The sequence below is a fragment of the Metarhizium acridum genome (assembly GCF_019434415.1).
Source record: "Metarhizium acridum strain ARSEF 324 chromosome Unknown scaffold_1, whole genome shotgun sequence".
Taxonomy (NCBI): Eukaryota; Fungi; Ascomycota; class Sordariomycetes; order Hypocreales; family Clavicipitaceae; genus Metarhizium; species Metarhizium acridum.
Genome location: NW_027094015.1, coordinates 2,182,257 through 2,203,922, shown reverse-complemented (window position 1 = coordinate 2,203,922; position 21,666 = coordinate 2,182,257). Strand labels below are relative to the sequence as shown.

General features: G+C 52.4%; 8 protein-coding genes across 11 annotated transcripts; 4 read left to right on the top strand and 4 right to left on the bottom strand.

The window, feature by feature from the left end:
- Positions 1 to 298: 298 nt before the first annotated feature.
- J3458_000634 (uncharacterized protein) lies at positions 299 to 607 on the top strand (the record flags this gene model as incomplete). The annotated part of the gene is made up of 1 exon (XM_066116251.1): positions 299 to 607. One exon carries the CDS (start codon positions 299 to 301, stop codon positions 605 to 607), a length of 309 nt encoding a protein of 102 aa, XP_065978133.1.
- A 4,122-nt stretch (positions 608 to 4,729) lies between these two features.
- J3458_000633 (uncharacterized protein) lies at positions 4,730 to 9,056 on the top strand. Of its 2 annotated transcripts, XM_007811641.2 has the most exons (2): positions 4,730 to 6,079; positions 6,184 to 9,056. In XM_007811641.2, exons 1-2 carry the CDS (start codon positions 5,222 to 5,224, stop codon positions 8,296 to 8,298), a joined length of 2,973 nt encoding a protein of 990 aa, XP_007809832.1. In that variant the 5' UTR covers positions 4,730 to 5,221; the 3' UTR covers positions 8,299 to 9,056. The 2 variants fall into 2 exon arrangements, with proteins under 2 accessions (XP_007809832.1, XP_065978132.1); XM_066116250.1 differs by having other exon boundaries at positions 4,749 to 9,056.
- Positions 9,057 to 9,156: 100 nt separating this feature from the next.
- Positions 9,157 to 10,946, bottom strand: NIT6_2 (Nitrite reductase [NAD(P)H]; the record flags this gene model as incomplete). The annotated part of the gene is made up of 2 exons (XM_007811642.2): positions 9,157 to 10,264; positions 10,396 to 10,946. 2 exons carry the CDS (start codon positions 10,944 to 10,946, stop codon positions 9,157 to 9,159), a joined length of 1,659 nt encoding a protein of 552 aa, XP_007809833.2.
- Positions 10,947 to 10,972: 26 nt separating this feature from the next.
- On the bottom strand, positions 10,973 to 12,073 carry NIT6_1 (Nitrite reductase [NAD(P)H]; the record flags this gene model as incomplete). The annotated part of the gene is made up of 1 exon (XM_066116249.1): positions 10,973 to 12,073. One exon carries the CDS (start codon positions 12,071 to 12,073, stop codon positions 10,973 to 10,975), a length of 1,101 nt encoding a protein of 366 aa, XP_065978131.1.
- Positions 12,074 to 12,472: 399 nt separating this feature from the next.
- On the top strand, positions 12,473 to 12,820 carry J3458_000630 (uncharacterized protein; the record flags this gene model as incomplete). The annotated part of the gene is made up of 1 exon (XM_066116248.1): positions 12,473 to 12,820. One exon carries the CDS (start codon positions 12,473 to 12,475, stop codon positions 12,818 to 12,820), a length of 348 nt encoding a protein of 115 aa, XP_065978130.1.
- A 686-nt stretch (positions 12,821 to 13,506) lies between these two features.
- ESC4_1 (regulator of Ty1 Transposition) lies at positions 13,507 to 17,554 on the bottom strand. Of its 2 annotated transcripts, XM_066116247.1 has the most exons (4): positions 17,193 to 17,554; positions 16,686 to 17,119; positions 15,220 to 16,627; positions 13,507 to 15,148 (listed from the first exon to the last, which is right to left on the bottom strand). In XM_066116247.1, exons 1-4 carry the CDS (start codon positions 17,274 to 17,276, stop codon positions 14,516 to 14,518), a joined length of 2,559 nt encoding a protein of 852 aa, XP_065978129.1. In that variant the 5' UTR covers positions 17,277 to 17,554; the 3' UTR covers positions 13,507 to 14,515. The 2 variants fall into 2 exon arrangements, with proteins under 2 accessions (XP_065978129.1, XP_007809835.2); XM_007811644.2 differs by having other exon boundaries at positions 13,507 to 16,627.
- On the top strand, positions 13,517 to 14,309 carry J3458_000629 (uncharacterized protein; the record flags this gene model as incomplete). The annotated part of the gene is made up of 2 exons (XM_007811643.2): positions 13,517 to 14,091; positions 14,197 to 14,309. Exons 1-2 carry the CDS (start codon positions 13,617 to 13,619, stop codon positions 14,307 to 14,309), a joined length of 588 nt encoding a protein of 195 aa, XP_007809834.1. The 5' UTR covers positions 13,517 to 13,616.
- Positions 17,555 to 18,218: 664 nt separating the features above from the next.
- Positions 18,219 to 21,396, bottom strand: NAG5_1 (N-acetylglucosamine kinase 1). Of its 2 annotated transcripts, XM_066116246.1 has the most exons (4): positions 20,444 to 21,396; positions 19,987 to 20,151; positions 19,356 to 19,928; positions 18,219 to 19,298 (listed from the first exon to the last, which is right to left on the bottom strand). In XM_066116246.1, exons 2-4 carry the CDS (start codon positions 20,148 to 20,150, stop codon positions 18,848 to 18,850), a joined length of 1,188 nt encoding a protein of 395 aa, XP_065978128.1. In that variant the 5' UTR covers position 20,151; positions 20,444 to 21,396; the 3' UTR covers positions 18,219 to 18,847. The 2 variants fall into 2 exon arrangements, with proteins under 2 accessions (XP_065978128.1, XP_007809836.2); XM_007811645.2 differs by having other exon boundaries at positions 19,987 to 21,396.
- Between the last annotated feature and the right edge of the window lie 270 nt (positions 21,397 to 21,666).

The window sequence follows — 21,666 nt, the reverse complement described above, 5'->3', positions numbered from 1 at the left end:
TTCATACCTTCTTTGCCATCCTTTGCGGTCCCTGGGTGGGGGGAGGGAGCACCCAGACTTGTCGGTTACGTTGCATTGTATCATCAATTTGCCTCCGAACTAGCGGGCTCGTCTATAACAGCGTTTGCATATAGGCGCCGCATTCAGCAAGCCAAATCTCTGCTGTAGCATCGACAAGCACGATCCGGCAAGGTACCGCCGATAGAGCCAGCGACTTGTTGAGTTCGGCGTTTGACTGCGCCCCTTGCAGGCCGAGCGGGACTGGCGGTTGTCATCGACGAAACTCCATGGCGACGGTATGCTCAGCGTGACAGAAGAAACGAGTGCTACAATGTCGGGACAGACCGTTGGAGTCTGGCCGCGACGATACCATGTCCCTTGGACAGGTTCATGGCTCGCTCCCGTGGGCCAGCAAGGGGATATTTCCATTGCGGCAGAATTGCTCGCGGCGTGCGGATGGATACCTATGTACATACATCCTCCGTACATACCCTCGTACATACAGGACGGAGACTTGTTTATTAGCACAAAGGATAAGGATATGGAAGGGGGGCCCAGTGAGTTGGTCGAGGATTTGTCGAGGCATTGCGGAGCAGGTGGTTCCTGATGCGGTATGATGGACCTGCCAGAACGACGCGTGCCGTCCATCGTATTCGAAGGGACCCGAGACTTCATGAACGATGTTCACTTTTATCTGATGCCGAGGGTCCGTGGCGGGCTGGACAGGGGGTGACCTTGGAGAGGAGGAACTTCAGGCGGCGCTGGTGAGAAACATGACGGAGGTCAATTTGGAGCTTGGCATCGTGTGAAAATTAGCAAGTACTACTCCGTACGTACCGCGAAAGAGCTATTGCTTGGCGATATGTAGTATTCAATGCTTGACCTCGTCCCGTGTCAATTACTAGCACACAGCAGCCATATATTATTATTGGAGGCCTCTGTTTCGATGACCCTGGAGATTTCACGCCGATATTTCGTTTGTTTGCTTGCCACTCGGTACATTCATATGCACAATAAGTGCTGAGCCTGTCCGTTGTCGTCAGCAGCTTTTGGGCTCCTGCGCGGACGATAGCCGAGCAAGGAGGAGAGAGTCAGTGAGTGACACTATCTTGGGCCGTATTGTATTTAGTACATACCGAGTAGCTACTAGTGACATACGCGCGCGGCCCCTGGTTCTGTTGTACAGCAATCATCAGATAGGCCCGAATTCATCACGGGCTGTTAAAAAGTCTAATGTATTGAAAAAAATTCCGATAAGCTGTCTTGTCAGTAGTACTCCGTACGGAGTAGTTGCAGCTGACATGGCCCCCACACAAGGTCAAAGGACATGGAGAAGACTCCAATGTTATTGCCGAGAGGTCTGTGAGGCCATGTGCATTTTACTTTGAGTTGCAGCCTCACCATTTAGCTCATTAGTTCATCCGGTGAAGCAGCAGGGTCAGGTCGGGTCAATGTGTCTTGACTGTGTTTTGTAACAAGGAAAGATCGGAACAAAACGAATAAAGTGGAGACGAAAGCCACCAGATTTTTGTTCCTAGAGATTTTCTTGGTACAAAAAACGTAAGCACGCTAGCACACTCCTTTCAGCGAATGAAAAGCGTGCCGAGAGGAGATGCAGGATGGACCAGACGGGATGAAGTTGACACTCCACACTGCCGGAGTGACCTTGACCATGGCTAGAGAGGGCACAAACACGGGCGGATCGCGAACTGGGCCACCGGCAGTGCGGGATTGAGAGGGCCCGTGAATTAATTTTTAATGTCGGCAGCGGCGTACGGAGGGAGTACTGTTGTGAAATTGTATCGCTTGAGGCACTCCGTAAGGAGCACGGAGACAATTCCAGGACTGTAGGATCCGCACAAGGATGATGGGCTGCTCGTGCGTGATTCGATATCGGTGCGCACAAGGTAATGGCACCGAGAACGTGCTTCTGATACCACACACATTGTATTTGTACGGGGGCAAAGGCCAAGGCTGAAGGGAGACTCGAACAATGACGGTGACGGCGTGGCGTTTTCAATGTGGGCAATATTAGAGGATAATGTGGGCAATATTGAAGGCAAGTACGGAGTACTATTCCGTACACAGCAGTGAAGAGCTTTTGTTGAGGTCAAATGCGCATTGCGGACGCTCGGTTGGCGCTGATGACATGTCTCAATGCCATGAGGACTTGCTGGTTCGCCGGTAATGCTGGGTATGATGCGGCATGTATAAGGACAGGCAAAAATCTTCAACGGTGTTGTCCGTGCTCGTACCCCGTTGGCTCATCAAAGATGTGATAACGGCCGCCGTACCGAGTACAATACTCCGCAATACATTCCGTTCAACCGCTCCGGTCCACCGTCGATCCTCGGAATTGGCCTCCGGTAAGTTGCATTTGGCCAGTTATTTCCTCAAGCGAAAGCAGTGTGCTTGTCTGATGTGAAGAATCAATTGAATTTCAGGAATAGAGTGATGCAGGGAAAAAAAGCAAACAAGAGTATCTGACAAGACCGGGCAGCGGCGCTGGTTTGGGGGGGCGGGGGGCGGGGCAGGCTTGCGGGCTTGTAGACTAGCGGATCCCGACTGCCCGCCCCACTCTGCCCGCCGCCCTGTCGCCTGTCGCCGGTCGCAAGAAGGATGGTGGGGCGTGGTCCTTATAGGCCACGCTCTGCTACCTCCGCCTCTGACACGCCTTTGCAGTAAACCGGAGCTCGATGCTTGGCAGCCAGGACTTGGGCACAAAAATGTAGGCCAAGCAGCCTGTACGGAAGGAGAGTGGGGTTAACTGGTGGTGGCGGCGTGGTAATGGGCGTCTTGTCTTCTTTGGCTCTTTCCAACGTCGCTTGAGCAAAACGCTTTGGGTGGTCCTGCCATTTCCAACGAATCCGCGAGCACAGAGGAAAGACCGTTGGACTATTCACTGTTGGCGCTTGCTGCTGGTATTACGTAGTGTCTCTGGACTTTTCTCCTACCAGATAATTGAGGCACCTGGCAACTGATATCTGGACATACTGCGGAGTAACAACCTAACTGGTAAGCTAGGTACCTGGTAGGCACTGCGTACGTCGGTAAGTACTTGGTAGGCAAGTTCTTCGTAGCTGGCTGTAGACATAAAGTAGCCGCTGAGTGTTACAGAGGTACCAGTGCGCCTTCCTCCAGCCAGTCAAAGGACAAAAGTCACCAACTGGGCACGACGCCAGCGTCCGGATCATACGATGTTTGTTCCCTCCACCCGGCATGTGCCGCCACCCTTGCGCCCCGAGCCCCATGGGTACCCGGGGCACGTCGCGCACCCTGGCCAGGTTGCTTGTCGCCATCAAAGTTCGCCGCCGTTGTCAGGAACCTGGGCCAGGACCAGGACCATCTGCAGGCTGCCGCAGCGCCCGTGCGTCGTGATTCATATCCCCAGTGCCTGGTCTGGTACTCCGTCCTCTCCGTGGATGGTCCGTGGTACGTGACTAAGTAAGTGGCTTTGTACCACCCACCACCCTGGGGCCTTTGCGTGCGGGAGTACAGGAGAACGGGAAAAGGTAGGAAGGAGCTCTGCGTCGTGCTCATCTTTGCCTCCAGAGAGCAACATGGAAGGAGTACATCTAGGAGCTGTACTCCGTCTGCATGAGTGATATAGCCCACATCGCCCCAAACCTCGATACACACACATCCATCCGGTCTGCCACGCCGTAATTTTAAGTAATCGCGTGGAAGTCGTGATGTTCCTCAGTTTTCAATTCAAGCATACGGAGAACACTCACACAGGCAGAAATTGAAGGGCAATCGCAGCCAAGAACACAGGGCAGCTACAGAGACGGCTTACAGTCCTCAAGATGATCAGAAACTGTAAATACTAGGGCCACGAGATCAACAGTCATACAAGCTGCTAGAAGCAGCCCGTCACAAGCGTCAATCGCGGAGGATGTAATTATCGTGACGACAAGCCCCTAAAAGACCCGGATTAATAGCCGGTCCCATAGAATGTGTGCACTTTAAATAGAACACCGAAAATCGCGCTTTTGAAAGAATTAGGCTGCTGCTGCTCGAGGCGGCTCGAGCCTGTTCAAAAAAATCCGGAAATTTGAAGCCGAAAATGCAGAATTACGAGACGCGTTTTTTGAAGACACATTTCCATTTTTTTTTCTATTATACACACCAGGGGGTGTGGACTATGGAGTTCTTACCAAATCAAGCTAGCCATCATGCATTGTACGGCGCCCATGCATACAGCTCCCAATAGATGCACACCCACGAGACCAGCCAGACCAAGAGAACTGACTAGGAGACGAACTAGACTGGAGCTACGACCCCGGCACCGATCCATGTCGACCTCGCCCCGATTTGCTTGGCGGCCCTTGTGGTTCTGCTGCCTGTCTGCTGCTCCTGCTGGTTGGTTGGTGCTCTCCTGCTTTGGCTTTTTGCTACTCCGTACTGCTGTCGCTACTGGCGCTTCCTGTCGGCGCTGGCTCCGTTACTCTGATACCGCTGCAGAATTTTGACCGGACATTCAAGCTTCTTCCCAGTTTCCTCGTTGCGGCTGGGTCCATTCATTCCAAGTACTGATTCGAGTCCAAAGTTTCCCCGATTCTGCGACCTCAAGTGCGTGAGCTTTATTTTTTAGGGTGTTGTCTTGCCGTCCTTTTCTATTCAAGCTTGCTCTTGGTGTTTCTCCGGTTCTGAGGTCTTCGATCGGGATCTCCAATCTCAAGTCCCATGCCCTCCCCCCATCCAGCTTTATCTGGAATCGGGAGAAGTGGGAGCTTGGACGACGACAAACCCAAACCCAACACCATCCGCCATTGACGCTTCCTTTTCTTATTTGAATCCAGGCCGAAACATAATAATCCTCGGCCGCATCAGTCGATTTGCCGGCCAGCTCTCCAGCAGATCCTGTCTGGTTGCATGGCACGCGCACTTCTCATTGGTGCCTCGACGTCGGACTCTACCCTGCCACAGCCGATAGTCGAACGACTGCCAGCCCGCCGTCATTCGATTCCAAACCGCACCACGCACCACTTCGTGTCTTCATCCCCATAACCCTACATTTCGTTTGCTTGCGCCTGCCACATACCACGCCTTAGCATTACCGAGCTGTTGGACATCTAGGAACTATTACCTTTTGCCGGGAATTGCAAAGGAACGATCCAACACCCCCACCGGCATTTGGCCGCCCGCCACCCGCCGCGCCAGACCATTTCACACGACCGACGAGCCCGTCGGTGAGCACTTGAGCTCGCGCGCCAGTGTCATGGCCGACGAGGGCGCCGCGAACCGCTTTGGGTTCGAGGACCCAAATTTCGGTTTCATTAACGAGTCCGGTGCGGCAACAGAAGCTTCGGCAAACTCGTCATCCCTAGCCGAGGCCGATCCCAGCGCCCAACAACAACAGCAGCAGCAGCAGCAACAACAGCAACAACAGCGACAGCAACTTTACCCCCCGTCTACAAGTACATCAAACTGGGACTTTCAAGCCGCGCCAGCCTACGACAACATCGATATAGGCGCAAGTACCGCACCAACAACCCAACCGGGCGTTAGTGCTCCTGCCTGGTCTTTTCCTGTCTTTGACCAATCCCCGGATGGGCCGTTCAACTTTGCCGGCTTCGCACCATCAGATGTCAATTCGAACGTCGTGTTCGGAGCCCCGAACGCAGAGGCTCTGAACACTGCTAGACAGCCAGCTGCGGTGCCAATGTCGCCAGCTCTCCAGCAGAAATTACGAAACATTGCAATGCCTCCCCACCTTCAGTACAACTCGCCCAAGAGTGCCTCAAGCCCAGATTCCGCTAACAATGACTCAAAAGGAGGCACCGCCTCATCACCAGAGCAAGCCGATGGATTAAAAAGGGATTCCAGGAAGCGAAAGGTGTCGTCGGACCCAGAAGATGAAGACGACGTCGATGATGATGACAAGCCGGTCAAGAAGACCGCTCACAATATGATTGAGAAGCGGTACCGGACCAATATCAACGACAAGATTGCCGCCCTACGAGACAGCGTTCCCAGCCTGCGGATCATGTGCAAGAGTGCTAGGGGCGAAGATACCACAGAGGATCGAGAGGAGTTGCATGGGCTTACACCGGCTCATAAGTTGAACAAAGCAACGGTATATTCCATCCTTGTCCCTTGTGCTGTTTGGACATGAGGCGATGTGGTTATTCTCTGCCAATGGGAAGAACTAGAATCACTGACAACCACGGTCGTATGCAGGTCCTAAGCAAAGCCACTGAATATATTCGCCATCTTGAGAAGCGAAATAATCGTCTGCTGGAAGAAAATGCTGCCATGCAAGCCCGCATTGCCGCTTTCGAGAAGCTCTTTATGGCTGGCGCTATGAACGGATCTATCAGCCCCATGCAACATCCACCCACTCCTATGCAATATGCTCAAGACAATCCTCAACAATTCAGTAGCTCGCCCATGGGCACTCCCCAGCCCAGTAACCCAGCGTCATCTGGCATGATTCAGGTACCCGACGACATGAAGAGAATCATATCAGCCCAAATGGCTGTCGGTCAGCCGTATCCAGTGCCCCAACAATCTTTCCGCGGCGGCAACCCTTCGATGATGCGCCAGCAACAAATACAACAGCAACACCAGCAAGCCCAACAAGCCCAACAAAACGGCTTCTTCCAAGGCAATCCTTATTTTGGAAAGCTCATGGTGGGCTCTCTCGCTGGTCTCATGATTATCGAGGCCGTGCGAGAGTCGGAAGCTAGCACGGAAACGACAGAAGGACGTGGTCTCTTCGCCTTGCCACTTCACTTGCTTGGGTCTGTTGCATCAAGTCTTGATGTGCAGATCATGGGGTATCATGCTCTGTCGTCTTTGAAGACTCTGTTGCTTTTGGGCACATGTCTTTGGATTTTCGTGCCCTCCTTGTTTTCTTCTACCAATTCAAGGTCCAGGAAGCCACATCCCGCTGTGCTACGCAAAGCTCCATCCTTGGCATCCTCCATTCAAATCCGGCGACAGGCTTGGCTCACGTCAATTCAAACCGTCTGGGTTCCTCGGCGCAACTTTTTCCTTGAAGCCGCAGCACTCATTGTGAAGGCGATGAAGCTTAGCTTACGTAACGTTTGCGGAACTCACGTTTTGCACATGCTCACAGGGATAACCCGGGAGCAAGAAATCGCCAGAGTCAAGGCCTGGTCCATTGCCTTGGACTCGCAGCTAGCAGGTGGAGATATGGACATTTGCAAAAGCCGATTGGTCTTGACTCTGCTTGCATCTGGCACGTTGCCCGACACTCCCTTCCGGCTCATGCTGAAGGCACTCCATATCCGTGTTCTCCTATGGCGAGTGACCAGCAGCAGAATTGTGCAGGCAGGAGTGAACATTATTGCTGCGGAACTGGCTAGGTCAAAGTGGAACGAAGCCCGGCAACTAAACCAGCTTCTTGCTCAGTTGCGCCGCGGGGACTCAAGTTCTGTGCCACATGACGACGAACTTCCTGAGCATCTTGTCGCCTTGGTCGAACAGGATTGTGATGATGTTCTCAGCCCGCACGTCATTCAGCGTGCCCACAACTTGGCCTTCAACATGGATACAACACACAATGTCACGGATCCCATCGACAACATGGATAGTGTTGTCGATGATGTTGCTATAAGTTCTCCCTTGGATGCCGTGGCTGCGTGGTGGTCCACCCAGGTTTTGCACCGCGTCCTTGGTGATGCGCTGGATAGGGACGCACCATCAACACCAGATACGGCTGAAGGTGCCATCGACATAGCCATCCGGATTTCGCCGATTGGCTCATATGCTCAGATGCGCGCCATATTGGCCCGTGCCGTGCTTGTGAAACAGTCTCGTGGAGCTCACATTGCAGCCGCGCTGCAGGCTCTCAAATCAGACAGGCTCACAGTTCCATTCTCCAAATCGAACATGATCGTTGGCCATCGATTTGACGACTTTACAGTCGACTTTTCAATTGCTTTGCGATGTGCCATGGCCATTGCACATCTTACGCGGGTGGCGAACACGCCCAATGCCAAACTGGCCAATGTGGACTCGCTCAACTCCATTGTACGACCCGAAAACACGGCATGCATGTCCTTACTAGGATTCACTTCGGTGATGGAACTCATGGATTACTTGCTACTCCACAAGGACCGCGACCAGAGCATTGAGCCTCTTTTGGAAAAGCTCGCGGCAACTCTGCGTCTATGGGTCGGCGGGCAATTTGCGAGCCATTGTGGTATTCATGCTGAACTGCGGCAGCGGGTGGTGGAGAGATGTCTCGCGGTTACTAAGAGCTTGGTTGGCATGGAAATAGATACTGGCTACGGCAGCATGAGTGATGACGAGACCGTGCAGGAATGATCACGAAAAGAGGCAAAAGGTACGGAGTAATGGGGATAATTGGCGTGGAATAGGGGAGGTCTGGATATTCACCACGGCGTTCTAGTGGCGTTGCACAGTCTGCACAATTCATGATACTCCACTTGATAGTTTTCTTCACACAAAGGTTTCGGTCGAATTGTTTTTGTACTACCACACACGCATGCCAGGCAGCTTGGCACGGGGATAACGAGTTGACGAGTCATTTCACTGTGGAACTTGGGAGACAGTTCGGGTCGAATGGGTAGACGTTGGTGGGCAACGGAGAGGAGGGTTGGAATCCCCAGGAGACGGACCTGTTCACTATGCACTTTTAATTATACTTTATTTCCGTTTTCTGGAAAAGAATGCTGTAATAATACACTAGTGTGTACTCCGTACGTATATTCGGGACTCAGTTTCATTGAACGCCGGGGGGAGGGGGGCGAGTCTGGGTCGCTTGGTACTTTGAAATTATGCATGACCGGGCGGCCATGTCCCATGAACAAGGCATCCATGTATGATTTGAACATGTATTCTTGTGTCCCATGCATTGTCCAATGTTCAATAGGGAGGAGGAGTAGAAGGTGATGACTGCCTACTAGGTACTCGGCACTGTGCTTGATATCCGTGATATCCGGGGTGTATTTTTGTACTAGACAAGAGTAGTACCTTCCCTAGATACCTAACCTACCTGAGGTACCTACTGGGTACATGCATGTACGCAGATATCTCTCTATCGCTATGTCTATAAATAAACCGGCCGCTGTATTTTCTCCGTACTCAGTAATAGCCCAAACTCAATATTGCGTGTGTACGGAATACGTGTGTATATGCATACCTGTAAAAAAAAAACCATGGTCACCAATCCGGTGCACTCCCACAACCTCCTCCACCAGCCATGACCGCAGGACGGACATTTTCCGAGCCTGGTCCGTTGACCGAGCCGTCGAGCGTCCCGTTAACAGTCGGCTTGATTCCGTTGACTCTCCGCGATCTCCTCCCCACGAGCTGTATCTTCCTGTCAAGCTCTGCAAAGGGCGAGTCACCACTCTCTCCCTTGCGAACTCTCCATTTCGTGGTCCCCAGCGCGGCATCCAGCTCCTCCACGGGTGGCAGCTTGAGATACAGCAGGCCGTCCTCACGCGGTTCCACCGAGAAGGTAGCAATCGACAGGGAGCCGTCGTTGCTGCAGGAGCCGTCCCTCATGTCAAAGTTGCGTTTGTGCTGCGGGCATGAGATCCAGGGCGCCGACTGCTGCGTGCCGTCGTCGTTGGAGCACGACTCTGCGGGATTGTGCCCGACCAGGCCGTCCGAGAGGACAAAGGCCCTCTTGTGCGGACACATTTGCTGCGTGGCGTAGTATCTGCCTCTGAACCGCCAAACGGCGAGCTGCGTGTCGCCGCGCTTGATGGTGGCCGAGATGCCGTTGGGGAGCTCGTCTGCGCCGTCAAAGTAGACGGTCTCGATGACGGGCTCCCACGCCGTGCTGGACCACTGGCCGCCCATGCTGCCGAAGTCCTGGGCCGCAGGTTTCTTGGGCCAGTAGACGGGGCGAGACTGGCCTCTGTCTTGCTCTGTTTCCATGTTGTCGACCGTGTCGGGCGTGTTCTGGAACTGCTTGAACTGGGCCACCATCTCGGGGTCCCTGATGGCCTCGGCCCATTCGTCAAAGTAGCTGGCCACTAGGTCCTTCATTTGCGCTTCCAGCGAGGCGCAGATGCCGAGCTTGTCGTCGAGGATCACCTCCCGGAGGTACTTGATGCCGCCGGGGAGGCTCTCCAGCCATCTCGCCGTGCGTTGGAGCTTGTCCGCCGTGCGGATGTAGAACATCAGGTAGCGGTCGAGGATGGGGACCACGTCTGCGGGAGGCACGTCCTTGGCAAGGAGCTCAGAGTGCTTGGGTTTGGCACCGCCGTTGCCGGCGACGAAAATGTTGAAGCCCTTCTCTGTAGCGATGAGACCGAAGCTACGGACCAGTGATTAGCGGTTTTGTCTTTGATATCGTAGGAGTGGGAAAAGTTGCTGGAGTGAGAGAGAGCAGAACGAGAGGGGGAAGAAAAAGAAGGAGAGACAAAGAGAGAGAGAGAGAGAACATACTCCTTGTTCTGGGCTTCTGCACATTCTCTGACACAACCGCTCACGCCACCCTTGATCTTGTGCGGTGCCCTGATACTCTTATACCTCTCTTCCAGTCTGACGGCCATGCCTACGCTGTCACCTATGCCAAATCGGCACCAGGTCGTGCCTACACAACTCTTGACGGTGCGAAGGGATTTGGCGTACGCGTGGCCAGACTCCATGCCCGCTGCAACGAGTTTGCTCCATATATCCACGAGGTCCTGCTTCTTCGCACCAAACATGTCGATTCTCTGGCCGCCGGTAATCTTGGTGTACAGGTTATATTGCTTGGCCACCTCGCCAATGGCGAGCAGCTTGTCTGGGGTGATTTCGCCGCCCGGCACGCGCGGTACCACAGAGTAGGTACCGTTGCGCTGGATATTGCCCAGGTAGCGATCGTTTGTGTCCTGCAGGCCGTGGGTGGTTTTGGCCATGACGTGCTGGTTCCAGAGGGAGGCCAAGATGCTCGCCACGGCGGGCTTGCACATCTCGCAGCCGGAGCTGGTGTCGTCGGTGCCCGCCTCGCGCATCACCTCGCTCAGGGACTTGAGCTGCTTCACGCTGATGATGTGGTACAGCTCGGCGCGCGAGTAGCTGAAGTGCGGACAGAGGTGGTTCTTGACCTCGTTGCCCATGGCCGCCACTGGTCTTGTTGAAGATTGTCGTGACGAGAGGCATGCACCCGCCGCACCCCGTGCCCGCCTTTGTGCATGACTTGACGGCGGCCAGGTCCTTGCATGATCCGTCCTTGACGCAGTTCACGACGTCGGCTTTGGTGACGCTTGTGGCAGGAACAAATTTGCGTGTCGTCGGGCAAGTCGTCGTCGCCGTCGCCGTCGCCGTCCTTCTTTGCGCCGAGGATGAACTGGCTCGGCGGGACGTCTAGCTCCTTCATGGTCTTGACCATGGGGGAAACCTTGATGTAGTCGTTTGTGTCGCCGATCATCATGCCGCCGAGGAGGTATTTGCCGTCGGACGTGAAGATGTACTTTTTGTAGATGTTCTGGAAGGGGTCCTTGTAGGTGAGCGTCTTGACCGTCTGCGCTTGCTTGGCCGCGCCGTTGACTAACTTGTTGTGCTTGGCGGGAAGATGTGCTGGCCCGTCTCTGTCTGCGAAGAAGTCGCCAAAACTGGCGACGTTGACGCCCAGAAGCTTCAACTTGGTACTCAGATCGGGGCGCTTGAATACCCTCGGCGCGTGGAGCTTGGCCTGGGTCAGGTTAAAGGCCACGACTTCGGCCATCTCGACGCCGGGGCCGATGAGACCGAAGGTCTGGCCTTGCCAGCTTGCGCACTCGCCAATGGCGTAAATGTCGGGCTGGCTGGTTCTCAAGTCATCTCCGACGGCGATGCCTCCGCACCGCGGGACACAATCGAGCCCTGAAACCCTGGCCAGCTCGTCCCTCGGAGTGATGCCAATGGCGAAACACACGGCCGAGCAATCGAGCTCCTCGCCGTCTTCAAAAGCCACACCCACGACGTGATTCGCGCCATCGACCTTGATCTCCCTCACACGCTTGCTCAGCATGACGTCTAGGCCAAGATCATGGACTTGTTGCACGACCATGCCCCCTGCCTCCTGGTCAAGCTGGCGGCTGAGCACCCATCCGTTGCGCTCAATCAGCTTGACGGAACTGAAGCTCTCAAGGTCCATCATTGCCTTGGCGGCTTCAAGACCCAAGAGCCCACCGCCGACGACACATCCCGTGCTCCCTTTGCGCTCGGCAGCAAAGTCAATGAGACTTATTAAATCGTCAATGGTTCTATAGACAAACACGCCCTTGGCGTCGCAGCCGGGCGTGTGCCGTGGCAATGAGGCGTGTGAACCTGTGGCCAGAACCAGAATATCGTAGGGGACGACGTCACCATTTTCACACGTGACTGTTTTGGAGGCCGAATTTATATACGTGACTTTGGTGTTGATACGGTACCCGAGCGAGACGCTGGCTTCATCGTACTGCGCCGTTTGTTAGATGTCCCATCTCGGAGGTAAATTTCTTTTTTTTTATTTTTTTTTTTTTAACAGTAACGTACCCATTGCAGAGGATTCATATACATGTTTTCGACTTTGCGGTGCTCGAAGAAGCTCGTCAATCCGACGCGATTATATGCCACATGGGACTCTTCACCGAGAACAGTTACTGTGTATTGTCGTTGGTGGGCATCATATTTCAATAATTTCTCTCTGGGCACAATGGTCAATACTCCTTTCATAGCAGCCGAGGGAGGAAAAAAAAACGTACATGAAGGCAATTCCTACCATCCCCAACCCCACAACCACTACTCTCTTCTTTTCTGTCGTCATTCTGATCTACAGTTTTCTGTAGTGAATACCTATGTGACGCCGATTACTGACAAGGAGAGTGTGGGAAAGAAGGAACAAGCAAAAAGAGGAGAATCATAAAACATTCTAGGAACTAAAAAAAAAAAAAAAGTCCCTTATTCTTGAGGGTATCTGGGCCTCATGTGCCCGCTTTCAGGTGACTCTTGTATCTCGAATTATACATCTCCGGAGCTTGAGGCAATGTCCCATTCGCAACTACAGCCATTGGCCCTGGCCGCCCGCAAGTTCACCCTGCGGCGATGGGATGATGATAAGCGCGGGGGGCGTGTTCCTGATAAAGCACGTCCAATCATTTCGAGGCCGATTATCCGAATCAGCAAGACTTCAGGGTCCGCGGAGAAGGCGCCAGTGCCGCGAGTTGAGAACGGGGCTCGATCGGGTTTGGGGAAATGTTGGACCCGGCTGTGCTTTTTGCCTTCCTCATCTTGATTGAGGCTGCATCTCTGTGGGGGAAGGGTTGGCTTGCTCACCTCCCATTTTTATCTCTTTTACTTTTTTTTTTTTACTTGTAAAAAAAATCCTCTTGTTCGTATAGTATAAGTTTCAATTCCTGCGATTTCATTTTTTAAAGTTCAAACGAGACGTCTCCTCGGCACACACGCTCAGATGTTTCATCGTTTGTGATAATAGTGGACCTTGATAGGGAACGGCCGCGTCGTTATCTGATTGGCTGGCGTCTTAGTCGCCGCCCTTGCCTTATCTACAAGTCTTTTGCCTCTCACGCACGCCTTTGTACTCGGCCCACCCTCTGCCATGCACCAGGTAAACATTCCTACACAACAGCTCTCCACAACCACGACCTAAACCACAACCACAACCACAACCACAACTCATCACCACACCACTCACCCGCGCAATGACATCGACGTCGCCCGCCCAGCCTCAGCCCTCGTCTCAACCCCCCGACGCATCATTCCGCTTCCCCCGCGAGTACTACTTCCCCGCCTTCTTCACGCCCCAGCCAAATCTCACCACGCACCACGCCCAACTCACCAAGTGGTCCTCCCTCATCCTCTCCTACGCCAAGCACCACCGCCTCTTCAAGCTCTCCCTCTCGTCCGCCTCGGACTCGGACCTCTTCTCCAACCGCCGCATCGACCGACGCCTCGCGCCCGCCGACATCCGCCAGGTGGTCGACTTTATGCGCAAGGACGGGAGAGCAGAGTATGCCGGCGGCGACAAGAGCAGGGACGGAGACGTCGTCTACGTGTACTGGAAGAAGCCCGAGGAGTGGGCGGCCCTGGTCGAGGCCTACGTGGAAGATACCGCGCAAAAGGGCAGCGTGCTGACCCTTTACGAGCTGACTGATGGGGAGGGAACAAGAGGCACAGGTGCGTCACGGGGTGTCATGGGTGTCGTGTTTTGATGTTTGATGCGCATTTGCATGGGCATGGCCCCAGAACGTGCCTGGTGCTAACCTACCTACCGCCCACCAGAACTACACGGCATGGATAGCGAAGTCCTACTCAAGGCTCTCAATGTTCTCGTCAAGCGGGGCAAAGCTCAAATATTTGGTTCCGAAGACTCTCTTGGCGTCAAGTTCTTCTGATTGATAAACCGACTATATCGTGTAACAGACAGTATATACAAGCATCTATTCTTATCCCGTTGGCAACCGACACGTACAGAAAAAGACAACCGCCAACCCCCAGGAACAGAAGACCTTTTGATGGGCACAATGCTATCTAGGCCCCAACTCCGTACTCCAGTGCTCCTCCCATGGCACGCCTCGTCGAGTTGCAACAAACCCACCATTTAGCTACTCTTGTCTTGGATGCGCTTCTCAATTGAGAATTTCTCATCGAAACGCACTTGCTGTGCCATCGCCACGTCTAGCAGCCAATCCGGGTCGACAATCCGGGGCTCCATGTTACCCTTCTCAGCCATGTTTCTGAACCGCACCCACATTTGCTTCTCATCAGCGCTATTGCCCGACAGCAAGTATACTGGCTCTGGCTTTGCGAACCCATCCTCTTCGGCTGTTGTCGGCTTGATGGTCGTGCCACTCCGCGCGCGGTAGAGCTTGAATATGGCTCCGTTCGCTTCGGCTATGGACTTGTAGCCGTCCGGCCCCTTTCGAACCCCTTCTGTGCAGTAAATGGGGATTCCTTGGAGCAGCTTGCCTCGGTTGGCCTTGGCTCGAGCCATCGACCGTTCGATCTTGAAGTCGTATTTGCGCTCCGCCTCCTGGTCTTGCAGAATGAAGTCATCCGCATTGGGCACGCCTCCAGTTTCGAGGACCTTGTCGATGAAGTCGGACGAAAGGACAGCCGCTCCGCGAGCTAGAGCACAGAGGAACTTGACGGTACGCACCACTTGAGGCGCAACGAGGTAGTCGCAGGCTTGGCCCTCCTGTACAATCAGAATTCCAAGAGCCCGCATCTTTCTCTATACAAGTGGACAATTAGCATAAAATAGAATTCCCATAGATACATGCTCCTTGCTCCGTTGCAACTTACACGGTCGTGATCCTCTTTTTTGCTATCTCCAACCCATCCAGTGTAGCCAGTAACTACCAGTCGCATATGCACATCCGGTAATGACGGCCGTTGTTTCTTTGATGGTCGCTTTGTATCCTCTTCGTCATCTTCTTGCTTATGTTTGGGGCTGGTGGCAGTCTTGCTGTCCCTTTCTTTCTCGGCCAAGTCTGCCGCTCGTTTCCCACCCCACGGTGCCCCGGCTTTGCTATGTCTCTTCTTTTCTTTCTCGTACAAGGCAATATCAGGTGCAATGCATTGCAAAATGTCCCGTGCCTTCGCCTTGGCGCTACGGCTACCAGTGGACATGGCAGGCGGGGTGTCGTTCTCCTTGCCGGAGTGAGCATGGCGGGAGCGTACGGGTGTCTCGACGGCAGTGGATTTCTTCGATTTCAGGGAGGACGGGTTTTGGTCTTCTTCATCGTCCCTCATCACGTCAAAGTCTTTGTCACGCCCAATGACGACCCCCTCCGCAGGACCTCGATGGTAGGCGTTATCCGCTGCAGCTTCCAGGATCTTTCTCTTTCTCCTGGCGCTAGGAGACACATTTTCTTCGCCGCCGGGATAGAATAAGTCCCTGATTCTCGACTCATCTAAAAAGGTTTGCCCTATGATCTCCCCCAGGTTGGTTCTTGGAGGAAAGTGGTTATATTTGGAGATGTTAATGGGCCTGAGCTCGCACTTGGCGTAGCTCTCTTCAATCCACAGGTGGTTGATGACTGCAACATCCCATTCCGGAGCCGCCTTGCATTTTTCGCTAGAATCGCGAGCGGTTATTAGATGCGTATTGTCAGCCTTCATGGTCTTTGTGAACTCTGCGCCGCAAGCTTTGATAAGATTTTCAAGGTAGATCCTTGCTTCCCCGCCGTAGTTGGATATAGTGATGCGAAGATCTTTGAAGCCTGGAATACCATTTCGAGGTACAGGATAGTGCAAAAGTCGATGGAGTGGATTTTGCCACTGGTTATTCACAATGAGTGAATACAACCATGAGAGGCTGCCCACTTCCTTGCAAGACTGGGCTGCATGGATGTATTCATCGCCGTCGCGATATTGGCAAATGTACATGTCGCAGTCCTCAACATTATGAACCAGTTTACCCCCTCCGTCGAGAACAATATCCCCAATGGCCTTTGCTAACCTCGCAGTAATGTGAAGATCTGCCGCCAGCATAACCGCTCTGTCCTGGAAAACCGTTACGGGAGGCCGTGCGCTTTGGCTATCGGCGGCGATAGGCAGAAACTCGGGGCTTACTGAAGTCGCACCGACCAAATTCTTGTTTACGGGAATGCTAATAGCATCATCGCTTGATTTCTCCATCACTTCTGGATCCGGCAGAAGATACGGCTCCTCGTCTATCCTCTTGCCAAGCTTGAAGCAGGCGTCGAACCTTTGGCCCATTAGCACATGTCAAATCCAGCCATTTATTCCGAATTATCAAGACTCACCAATGTGGCAGAACAATTTTGCCCTTGAATCCTTTTTCAAGCGCCACCTTGACTTTTGGCGCATCCATGCTTAGCGCACAAATGTGTGTTGTCAACCTGGTCACATCCTTGGATTCCTGTCCTCCCAGTGCCATTGTGGCCCCGATGATGCTCTCCTTATCCATCAGCGGCAAATCCGCACAAGTGACAACAATTTCGGCAAAGATCATTCGCGGATCCGGAGAGAACGGCCTGACTTGTGCGACTTTCCTTCTCATGACCGAAGTCGAGATCCAGTGCTCTGATACGACGGGAATCATAATAGCTTGTGACTCGACATACTGCTCAAAGTTTATGGTGTTGGAAACGATATGTGTGGCTTTTTCGATGGGAATTGAGCCGTTGCGGCGGGGTTCGCAAATCGTGCCGCCGTTGTCTTCTACAATGCGGGATAACTAGACAAAAACAGTCAATCATACCAACTTTGAGTCAACTGAATCAGTGGTCAGGAGCATGTTGCCTACTTACGTCGCCAATTAACATTGGAGCAAGCTCGTTGCTAGGAACGAACGCGACAACGCACTCGTTGAATACGCCAGGTCTGGCAGCCATTGTGATGTGATGGGTGTCGTCCGACGAGTAAAATGCGTTGATGATGCGGCACAGTGCCGAAAGAAATTCTGTTATTTAAGTTAATACATTGAACACTAGCAGTATGTTCTGCCTGGTTGTGAGGCCGCCCGGTTGAATTACGTCGTTAATTGGAGAAGAAGCACTGTCTGCCTATTTGTTGTGCCTGAACGCGTGCCTTTGCAATGGGGTCACCTTTGACGCGAAGCGGGACAAAACGCGAACAAGGCAGGCGGTCACCTGACTCCTCGATGTGTGTGGAGTACACAGTACCTTCATTAGAGTTGATCGGGACACGAGAATCAAGGTTACTCAGTACATTTGCTAGCCCCTGCTCCAATTACTGGCATCCACCCTAAATAACGCGGTGGAACAAAAGCCCCTTCAACTGAGCCAGGCGTTGAGTTAGTACTGAGTTATGTACATGCAACCAGTTGACCTCACTTTCATCCAAGTACAAAGTACTGGGCACTCGCACGGCCCATGGCTCTAGTGACAGTACAGCCATCACCACTTCACAAGCCAGCTCCTAAATGCCACGGACTATTAAGAGTCTGATGCATTGATTGAGAATTCTGAGAAGCTACCCATGGATTACGCAATCTAACAAGTGCTCGGTACTAATCCACCTACCTAGGTACCTAGAAGTAGGCACTTGGTATGTATTGTAATATATCGGGTCATAATTTAGGTACAATCCAACCCCTGTAACTTTAGCCATGAGTGACCTGACAAGGAAGTTAGTGGGGGTTATTTAGAGGGGACTTTTCTGCTAACAGGAGCTCTTTTTATTTATATTAGTGGCTGTTAACTATAATATAGGTTAAATGACAGGGGAGTAGTGGCTCTTGTAAGAGTGACCTTTATAAATAAGAAATTTTATCGCGTTATTAGGTACTTTAAACCCTCACATGCTCTTTATAATAGTGATGTCTCATTGGCTTTAACCCCCTTGCTATGTCACACCTGGCTAAACATTCAGGGTCTGAATTGTAGTGTTGTAGACTTGAGTACATAATGCATCCTGCCAGATACTCTGTTCCACTCCAAACAAGGCACCCCCACTCCTTTCGCAAGTAGCAAAAATTTGTCTAATCTGGTAAAGAAGACAACCTTGGGTCTTTGCTCTTCAAGCGTATCCTTCCATCTTGGATTTTTCATCGCCATTTTGAACCTATGTAGTGCCGTAAGCGGCCGTGGCGGCCCAGTTTCCTAACCTTCATGTCCCAAGGCGCTTGAGATAAGGCCGCCCCAAGACTTCCACGGTTATATACACTGCCAACTTGAAAAAAAGTCCACCGCTATATCCTTAAAAAAAGAACTCAAAGCATAGTGTGAAGCAATGCTAGCCTGCGCCTCTACGTATGCGTTTTAATTCTCCGCACACCCATGATGTCCAATGTAGAACAGTAGGAGAAGAAATGGAGCGAATAACCCGCCCCTCGACTTACAGAAGTATCATATGCCATTCGCCAGCCATTCGCCAGCCATTCGCCAAAATATTATGCCTTTGGCTCTTTCAAATTAACAAAAATGGAAAAAAGCTCTCCAGCTCAATCACCTCGCTCAAGACATGCCAATGCAACGGCAGCCCCCATCAGTGAGCTCTCCTTGGCAGCAACGAGACCAATACTTCGTGGTTCAGGTAAGCTTTTGCTCTCGATCAACTCATTCAAATAACGCTGACAATTTGCGAGGTATCCAGGATAATTTTCGATCACACTACCGTTGAACGCAACCGTAGTGCTCTTCAATTTCATATCGGCCTCAGCACGCTTACGCTCCGGAGACGACTCAAGTAAGGTATCGACATATTGTTGCTCAAAGTCCAGACGAAGGTCCCACAGCGTGTAGACACAAGTAGCGACAAGAGCGCTGGAGCGGATGGAAACAAATGATGAAAGGGCTTTGATAGCAATAAGATCGGAGCTATTGGGTGTATATGATGATGGGTGTCGTTCCGAAAAGATCTTTATGGCCTCCTCGAGGTTTGAGGAGGTGTCACTATTTGAGTTGTTGGTTAGTTGACCATTGGACCCAAACTTGAAAATGTTTCCCTACCTTTCAATCATAGAGATCGTGTCAGTGCCTAGGGAGTACCCACTCCTCAAAGAATGAGGCACAACACCACCAAGTAGCCCAGTAGTCTCAATAGCTTCAAGAAGTGCCAGTCTGACAAGCTCGCCAAGGTACATGCCGCTAACAAAATGTTCGAGGGGTTGAAAATCGGGACGAGGATGCTGCTTGGTCAACGCATGATCCCATCTTGTCATCGGCAAGATGTTGTGGCCAAACATTCCGAGTTCCGTATTAACGATGACGTGGTTGGCCTCCTCATACCAACCCTTTGGTCGTACTCCAAATTTCTTTATGCCGACACTCTGGACGGGCATGTACGCCGCCAAGTTGACACCCGTGCCCAGAATAAGACCAAATCGAGTAGACGTGTAAGAGTAGGCTCGTGACAACAGGCAAGCACTAGAGTCGTTTAAGAGGGCTCGCAGTTCAACGTGAAGACCAGACTGCCTGCAAGCCTGCTTGATAATGCCAGCAAGATCTTCACCCAACAAGCCTCGGTCTGCCAAGAATGCTTTACCCATTGGGAGGAGCTTGCCGCTCCCCATGGAAGTTTGTCTATATTGCGATAAGAAAAGGCAATACTAGAAAGTATGTGCAGGTGGTGAACACTCACTCAATCGGGAAGCTCCAAGCACAAGAAATAGGAAGAGGTTTCGCCTCAGTGTTCTCATGTTGACCACTCTCGGCAAGGGTCTCGGCGATCTTCTGGCCCATCCAGTTGAAAAAGTCCATTCCCACTAGATTCCTGACATCCTTGCCAATCCGGTAGTTGTGCATGCTGATGATTTCACTCTGCTTGTCAGCATCGACCCGACGACCTCGCAATTCCACCACGGCGACTCTCAGAGTCGAACCACCAACATCCAAAGCCAGGTACTGTCCACATTCGCTGCCTAACGGCAGCTGATGGCTATAAGAAGGCAACATGCATTGTTCGTCTATTTGCAAGCGTTCGACAAATTGCTTCTTTAAGCCTGCGGAAAGCTCCTGGAGACCGTTGCCACTAACAGGACCGAGGAGTGCAGCCTCGGCATCTTTGAGAAACTCTTGTAACGTTTTTGTTGACTTACCTTTGCCGCCCTTGGCTATGCCAGGGTTGACCCAGAAGGAAAGCAGGGCTTGTATTAGAGACTTGCCTCGAAGCAAGCTCTTTACAATTGCGGCAATGATGGCCTTTCGAAAGTTCGTCATCGCAAGAATGATGCTAGGCATAACATTGGCTCAAACGAAAGCTGCCAAAGGTGAGAGGAGGGGGAATATGTTCAAAGATAAATGTTTTGAGTTTAGGACAAATGAGGGTTGCAATGTTGCACCTATTTCAAGTTGAACCAACCAACCAGACTCGGATCCAAGGTGAGATCAACCAGATCAAACGGGCCCAATGTGCTAAGCGATGGTACAGGTGCAGAGATGAACGTAGCAAGCCGTGCTAGGGTGAAAGTTTGACGTGCCGGCGAGGTAAGGTGTTGAGAATGCCAACAAGTGAAACAATGAGGAACAGAAACCACAAAGACGAACAAAGGGACGCATCCAAGACGAGACCAGACACCACCGGACGGGCCGATCAAAAAGGGACGTCAAATCCGGGAATCTGGGGGGTCAACAAGGACACCTGGCCATGGACAACCTTGATGAAACCTGCCCGGGTTTACCTGCAATCTCGGGCAAACTTATTTTTATAGAGTGTGGAAGGGGAGAGACAGGTGTCGTTCGTATACAACTCAGATTAGGAACGCCAACAAGAAAGTCGCAGGCAACCACTCGCAACGGTAAACAAAGTTGGATGTTACAGGAAGCCGCAGCCAGGTTGGCTGGCGTCGCGGAATGGTCAGTGGCCAGTGGTCAATAACATAGATGGTCCACGATTGCGTTTTGAGTTTCCCGTTTTCTGCCGCGGCTTGGGAGCGAGTGATGTCAGTGCCTGGCTGTGCTCGAAAATTGACCTGAGCCACTTCTCTCACCCTCACTCTCGTCGCACGCACACAGGGGAGCAACCTCAAGATGAAAGGTTGATGGGGAGAAGGTAAGGCGGAGCCAATGGCAAAGGATTGCTGAGACGGGGGTGCGGGCGAGATGATGCACACAACCGCGCAATAGAACGCCCGGGGTATGTGGACCGCAGGTGGACGTCTCCACGAGGCATATTGAATTAATTCTGGGCCAGTGCTACAACCGCGCAGTGGTGGACTATCTTGAACGTCTTGTTGGCAGGATGTTCTCGCCTCGAGTGAGTCCTCCACTGTAGACTTGGTCATGAGCCACGCCTCTTCAACCGGGGGCTGCATAACATCTG

Coding starts and splice junctions, on each gene's coding strand:
- J3458_000633 (XM_007811641.2), top strand. CDS start 5,222: ATGGCCGACGAGGGCGCCGCGAACCGCTTTGGGTTCGAGGACCCAAAT. Junction 6,080..6,183: donor ATAAGTTGAACAAAGCAACG/GTATATTCCATC, acceptor GGTCGTATGCAG/GTCCTAAGCAAAGCCACTGA.
- ESC4_1 (XM_066116247.1), bottom strand. CDS start 17,276: ATGGCTGCCAGACCTGGCGTATTCAACGAGTGCGTTGTCGCGTTCGTT. Junction 17,120..17,192: donor CTCCAATGTTAATTGGCGAC/GTAAGTAGGCAA, acceptor GTTTTTGTCTAG/TTATCCCGCATTGTAGAAGA. Junction 16,628..16,685: donor AAAATTGTTCTGCCACATTG/GTGAGTCTTGAT, acceptor AATGGGCCAAAG/GTTCGACGCCTGCTTCAAGC.
- NAG5_1 (XM_007811645.2), bottom strand. CDS start 20,585: ATGCCTAGCATCATTCTTGCGATGACGAACTTTCGAAAGGCCATCATT. Junction 19,929..19,986: donor GCTTGGAGCTTCCCGATTGA/GTGAGTGTTCAC, acceptor ATCGCAATATAG/ACAAACTTCCATGGGGAGCG. Junction 19,299..19,355: donor ACGATCTCTATGATTGAAAG/GTAGGGAAACAT, acceptor CAACTCAAATAG/TGACACCTCCTCAAACCTCG.